The 6585-nt window shown below is 42.8% G+C and overlaps 1 protein-coding gene across 1 annotated transcript; it reads left to right on the top strand.

Annotated features, from left to right (window-relative positions):
* The first annotated feature begins 1495 nt into the window (after positions 1 to 1495).
* On the top strand, positions 1496 to 3200 carry TMEM174 (transmembrane protein 174). Its single transcript, XM_010141264.1, has 2 exons — positions 1496 to 2127; positions 3098 to 3200. Exons 1-2 carry the CDS (start codon positions 1496 to 1498, stop codon positions 3198 to 3200), a joined length of 735 nt encoding a protein of 244 aa, XP_010139566.1.
* Positions 3201 to 6585: the final 3385 nt, after the last annotated feature.

The following is a 6585-nucleotide window of genomic DNA, read 5'->3' on the forward strand; positions in this document are numbered from 1 at the left end:
GAGGTGTAATGCTGACTTAGGAAACTTCCCAGACTTTTTTTTAAAGGAGTCCAGCACTAATATTCCTCAAGGTGTATCTGCTAACAAATGAGAAATACACATCTGCTGTTGCATTCAGCATCAGCTCTGGAGGTGCCCAATTCAGTGAGCAGGCAGCCCTTTTCAGAAGTGAGCCGTTGTCACACTGTGTGATATGAATGCAGAGGAGATTAAAGACACCCTTAGACTTTGAAGAAGCAGTCTGAAAGGTGAGCTTTCTAGTTCCAGAGTTATTTTTATCTTACATACCTCAGGATAAACTTGCTTCCCTGGAAGAGCTGCTGGTAGCAGGAAATAGCATTATACATTCTACCACTTGAGGGGTAATCTCTGTCCTGTGTATACTCTGATTTTTCCCCCTGAAGGTATTATACAAAGATGTTCTACCAGAACCCACTGACAGCAATTGCTTTAGTCTGAAACTGTTAGGAAACAGAAAATCCCAGCATTCAGTTAATCTGTCTGTTTAATATATGGGACATATGTTCAACAGAGCAATTCATTGTGGTGTAAAAACAATATTCTAGGTACTTCTGAGTACAGGGTGAGATCCCTTGCTTTACCAGATTTAATATTACAGGAGATGCTTTCTCATTTCTGCAGTGGTGCACTGGGCTATGTGGGCTTTATTCAGTGTAAACTTTGAGGAAGGGGTGGAGATCCCACAACAAAAAAAATGTCCACAATTAAGGGGAAATTACAGAGCAATTATATTACCTTCAGACAGCTGGAAAGCTTTGGCTGGTTTGAAGTAACTTTTCTCCCAAAACCAGGAGCTCTACCAAGCTGTTCAGCACTCACCACTCTGTTGCCCCTCCTCCTCCCACCCACCCAACAGCTGCCCCTTAGCAAAATATCAGAAATCCTGCTCTGATATTTTTTAAACTACGGAAGATCTGGACTGCAGAATGAGCTGCAACAGTGGTCCAGGTGTGGCTATGAAAGTCACACTTCAGAGCACTGCGAAGCGATGGCTACGCATTTTCCAGCCGATCTGGGTTGCTGAATCAGTGGCCCAAGGAGAGCAAGAGTCACTGCACTGCTGTTGACTGGATGTATGCTGTCCATATGTTGGATGCATCAGCTGGCAGGGACCTAGGAAAAGCTGTGGTGGCTGCAGCTTCCTTCCTCCCCCATCTGGCATGGGCACAGCAAGGATTATCACTGGGCGCCAAATTGAAGAAGAGGATAAACAAAGAGATAAGGAGCCATGCAAGGGTGAAGCCATTTCGGAAGCAATGGTGGCAATTCAAGAAGTCTTTAGTGATCGCTTCAGGCTTCACTTCCCAGACCTTTATTCTTCTAAGCAAAGTTTATTCTTTCACATGATAGATTCTGTTAACCATACACGCACAAAGTTCTTGTATAACTAACCTGAACCTTCGACTTTAAATGCTCTGCTGAGTCCCTTGCAAGCCCCCTTTCTCTTGAGGCAGAAGATACGTTTTACTCAGTGATGGAGCAGAGCAACAACAATGTAGAAGATTTCTCCTTGAATGTCTTTTCTGTCACTCCTTACCAGCCAAACAGATCTGATGTCCTGGTGTCAGATGGGGATAAAGCCGGAGCCACTTTGCTGTTTTCAGGTGTGTTTTTGGGACTGGTGGGGATCACTTTCACTGTGATGGGATGGATAAAATATGACGGCATTACGCACCTGGAATGGACTCAGTTACTAGGGCCTATTCTGCTCTCTGTCGGGGTGACTTTTATTCTGATTGCTGTTTGTAAATTTAACATGCTTACATGCAAGTCCTGTAAAGAAAGAGAGGAAAATACGTCAGACCTCGACCAGACTGCAAGCGGACAGTCCTTTGTCTTCACCGGCATTAACCAGCCTATAACTTTCCATGGTGCCACAGTGGTACAGTACATCCCTCCGCAGTACCCAGCCCAGGAAGGCGTTGCTGTGAATCCTGGCTACCTTCACCCAGTGCTCAGCTGCTGCGGTGCGGTTTCCCCCGGCACCTCACCAATTCCCACCGTGGGCTCTGCTCACTTCTGCCCTGCCTACCCCCTGGATAACCCAGCTTTTACTGGAGACGAGAACTACGTTGCTTATCCTGCAGAGAATACCAGGAACCAGAGGTACAACTTCTGAAATCCCTTAGTATGTTTGGACACAGCCTTCTGAGTATTTTAAGTGCTATGTAGTGTTTCAAAGGAAACAACAGCTAGTTCCAGGGTGTTACCCTTCTTCAGACTTTTTTTTTTTCTTTGTTAGGAGCTTTTCTTGAGTAAAGACTATGGACATACTTTTTCTGGAAAGCACTTTTATCCAAATTAAATTAACTTATTAATACCTTTCTATTTTCAGTCTATTAAATTGCTTCTTATTTTTTAAAATATTAGTGTATAGTCCTGCCCATGGGTTTTTTTATGCTTATCTTACTACCTTTAGACTATCAACCAGAATGTTATTATATGTACAGCCAGGGTCTTCCACTCAAACCCTATCAGAACACACGAGTCAGCACACAAACAGCATTTTTACAGGAATGTGAGAGTCAGTTTGGTGCCAGGCATTCTCCTTCCAGATTATGCCTGGTCACAACATGCTCCTCTCCCACTGCAGCAACCTTCCAGCCCTTAGTCTTTTCCTGATTTGAGGGCCATAAACAAGATCACTGATATTACAAAGCAGCATGAAACTGCTTTAATCAGACACAAAATAATTTTATATAGTTTTTTCCTCTAAGGAAAAATATTCTAATTATAGGAATTGCTTAGAATGATATCCTTCCTAGATCACAAGTCACTTTTAGTTCATTTATCAAAGTCTGAAAAACTGCTGACTGACTCATCAACCTCAGCAACATATGTTAGAGGCACAGGCACCATTAAAACAAAAACAAAGGTCACCTCCTAACACTTTTATAATTTGTGAAAAGAATACAGCAAACACTTGAATCATAGTAAAACTTCATCTCATAGCATTTTCTCAAGAAGTCAGGAAGTGCTCTGCCCGGATAAGGCTGATGGAACACAGCACTGAGGTTACTTGCATGCTTTCGGTTTGCTAAATTCTTTTAGTGCCTGCTTCTCTTCCCTTTCTCAGGTCAGAGGACAGTTCTGATGAGCCAGAAGAACTGCTGGAAGACTACTCCTGCAATGACTTGTCACCTCCACGTTATGAGGAAATATACCCACTGTCTTCATAAAATAACCGTGGGCGACAGCTGGTAATTGTAAGAGACACCAGCTTTTTAGTCCCCAAGGATCTCTAAACACTTGCATGAAAAGTGAGCAAGCGAGCAAGATCTTAATCCTGATACACAGTTCGGTATCACTGAATATATTTAAGCAATCCCTTGTTTTTCCCCCTCAAAATTTGTTAGCCGTTAGCTGTACGGTTTAATAGCAGAGGTATTAATTATTTAATAGCAAAACTATTAATAGCAAAGTTATTAAACTCAGGGATCTAAATCCATATTAGGCTTCCCCAGTAAGAAGCCTGATTTTCAGACTTACTGAAACCAGTGTGAACTGTGAATAAACAAGATGTTTGTGGAAGGTCATGATTGCTCCTGGACATTAAGCATGATTAGAAAATGCTTGATTTGTTCTTGGTATATTTTCCCTCTTGATTGCTTGGGAAACTTGTGTTCAAGTGGCTGATCCATAAAAGTGCCTGTAATGTCTTTGTGTGGTTGATTCCTTAGACTAGCTCACTCATTAATAAGTCCAGTCTACAGATTGGACTTCCTCTGCTTGGTTGACCTGTACAACCCAGTCCTGTAGCCAGTTTTGGAGCATCCAGCTTGAACAGGAGCATCCCGAAATAGAAAGAAGTACAAATAGTGACTTCTGCCCATTTTTACACAGACTTCTCAGAGATCCTGCATGCATTGAGTAAGATCCCTTCCCCACTTGATGGGATGCATGTGTGGTCTTCCAGTTTAAAGGTTTTAACATTTACAGCTTCTCCTTGCTGCGCCCTCACTCTGTGGGAGAATTGTGGTGAAACATCTTCTGAGGTCCCTTCTTGCTTGAAAGTGGGTCCTAGGCACACAATTCAGGCCATAGGTTCCTCCAGAGGATCCAGGCAACTATGAGCTGCAGTGGACTTTCTTGTTCAACTGTCAAGATTGACATGTGCCCACAAATGGATTTACAGATGTATCTAGAGGGCAGTGGTCACCGTCCAAAGTAGCTGAACGGTGCGCTACTGGCCTGGAATAGCTCGGCTAAAAGCAGGTATCCATTATGGAATGCATGAACTTTCACTTACTTCTGCACACAGCTGTCTCAGCTCCTGCCAGTTGTCATCTGTCTATGATTGATCTCATTGGTCTCATTCCTGAGGGCTGGAGAAGCCTGATGTTGAGCAGACACAGGCGATACATGCAGGTGTCACTGAGTGACCAAGCAGCCTCGCTAGCAATCAGGAGATGAAGCTCTGAATGGAGAGGTGTGTTCAGAACATTGTCCACCTGCACAGAGCTGCAGGTGTGTGCTGACTTCCCTGTCATGTATACTTAGAAGGTGCCAAGAAATAAACCATTTTTGGAGGGGCACAAGAAAACTGCTGTGCTCCACAGTGATGCACGTGACACAAACAGAGGTCATATTTGGGACACAACTTTTCAACTGACTGAAAACTGAATTAGCAACTGCAGCAGCAGCTACTGGACGGTGACTACGAACTACACGCAAGGGTTTTCTCACTAGAGAAATAGTCACACTGATTTTCAGCGGTAATGGCTTGGTGTTAGCACGTAGGCATGTGTTCAGTGTGGTCTCTACAGGGACTGAGAGAAGAAAAGATCTAAAAATAAATGCAGGTTTCTTTAATAGAAATCTCTTGCTCCTCTTCCAGAATTTACATGGAGGTGAACTCATCCTCCCTTCACAGCAGGAAACTGGAAGTTCCCAAATCCCCAGTTAGTTCCACGTGGACAGATCCCTGCATTTCGCATGTAGTTCTGCTGACTCCAGCAAGCACTGCAGGAGCACAGAGGTCAGGCTTGATGGATCCAGTTGCAGGACCAGGTCAAAATTTCTACCTGATCACCCTCCCCCGCAATGAGAAAATTCCTTCAGTCAGAAACCACAGGCTTTTTCTGCTGCTCTTTTTTTTTCTCCTTCCAAATACGTGGCTAAAGCAATTTTTCATGGGTTAATCATAGCTTTATTTTTATGACATCAAATGGTACTGTTAGACTCTATGTAAGAAATCCAGAAGGTTGCACTGTGGTCTCCATATTGGTTTTAAAGTTTACTTCCGTAGAAAGTTGATTGAAATTGAAATAGCCCTGGGATTCTTTTTAGAGAGAAGGCTGAATACATAAATTTAAACAACTATTTATTAAAATGATCTTGACCCGTCACTTGAATTCTGTCTGAATTCTGTAGGAGTCTTTTCATTCCACACAGATATTTGAGAAGCTCCAGTCTGATGTTTCCTTGCTGTATCGATTGTTGAATGTCATTTTTAGTGACAGTAACGTTTGATGAAGGTTTTTCTTCCTGCTCTTCCTTCCACCTTCTACTTTCATGCTTTTTATACTATTTGAATATTTTTTTTTATCTTTAGGGAGGTTTTTGCTTTTGTTACTGTATCCTCAGTAATATAACTGTCACATGAATTCACCTCTCAGCATTATGATCCATGAAAGAACAAACCTATTTGACCAGACCTTGAACCAAGGTGAACTGACACAGCTCTGCTAGGTTATACTGATCTGTCTCCTCAGAGCACCTGGAAGGAAGGCTGTATTTGAGATTTTGCTCAACCTGCTTTTCATTTAAACTAGTGCTCTTTAAGCAAAATCGTTGTCTCCTGCAATGCCTGGAATGCTTCTGCAGACATGCAGAATGATGATTTATTATAGTGACCTGTGTCTTGAATTCTAACCATAGTGACAGGATGTTGTACGTGAATATTCAACTACGTAACACTGAAAGGGTTATATCAGGATTTTTCCTGATATGTCTCCATTTATAAGATTTTTACCATAAGCTGGTTAACTTGTGAAATCAGTAGAGACATGTCTATTGATATGAAACTGAGCACAATCTGTTCATTGCAGTAAAAAGTCTGCAAGAGCTGCTTTAAGATCGAGGAACCATTTCAAAACACTAAATGCCTCATGCCAAATGTGGGTTGTGAATTTTTTCTCGGATGAAATCTAAATCTGAAGTCTGATTCTTAACATCAGTGCTGCTGTATCTACTGAGGAAGTACAGGTAATAGGTGTCAAGGTTTGCTCTGCTTTGATCTTGTAGCAGTTTCTCAGAAAAGCCTTATTTCACCGGAGGTATCTGTTTCTGCCACGGATGCTCTTGCGCAAGTGCCTCCATACAGATGCCCAAGCAGAAAGCCCGTACAAGCGGGTGTTCAAAACGAGCAGTGCTGAAATCCTTCGAAGAGCTATTTTTAAACCGAACCAGGTTTTAGGAAATTTGGGTCTCGGGGAAAAAATAAAACCGTAAGTAGGGCTCGTTCCTTTCCAGAGAGCCCTAGTTACACACACGGCAGGAGCTTGGCGCGGGGTCCCTGCGGAATGCTCGGGGATTCTGCGCCGCGCCCTCAATTCCGCCCGC

This window comes from Buceros rhinoceros, unplaced genomic scaffold, assembly GCF_000710305.1.
Source record: "Buceros rhinoceros silvestris isolate BGI_N320 unplaced genomic scaffold, ASM71030v1 scaffold34338, whole genome shotgun sequence".
NCBI classification, from domain to species: Eukaryota; Metazoa; Chordata; class Aves; order Bucerotiformes; family Bucerotidae; genus Buceros; species Buceros rhinoceros.

Excerpts from the sequence above, each read along its gene's own strand:
- TMEM174 (XM_010141264.1), top strand. The coding sequence starts at position 1,496 with ATGGAGCAGAGCAACAACAATGTAGAAGATTTCTCCTTGAATGTCTTT. Across the intron at positions 2,128-3,097 it reads GAGAATACCAGGAACCAGAG|GTCAGAGGACAGTTCTGATG; the intron begins GTACAACTTCTG and ends TCCCTTTCTCAG.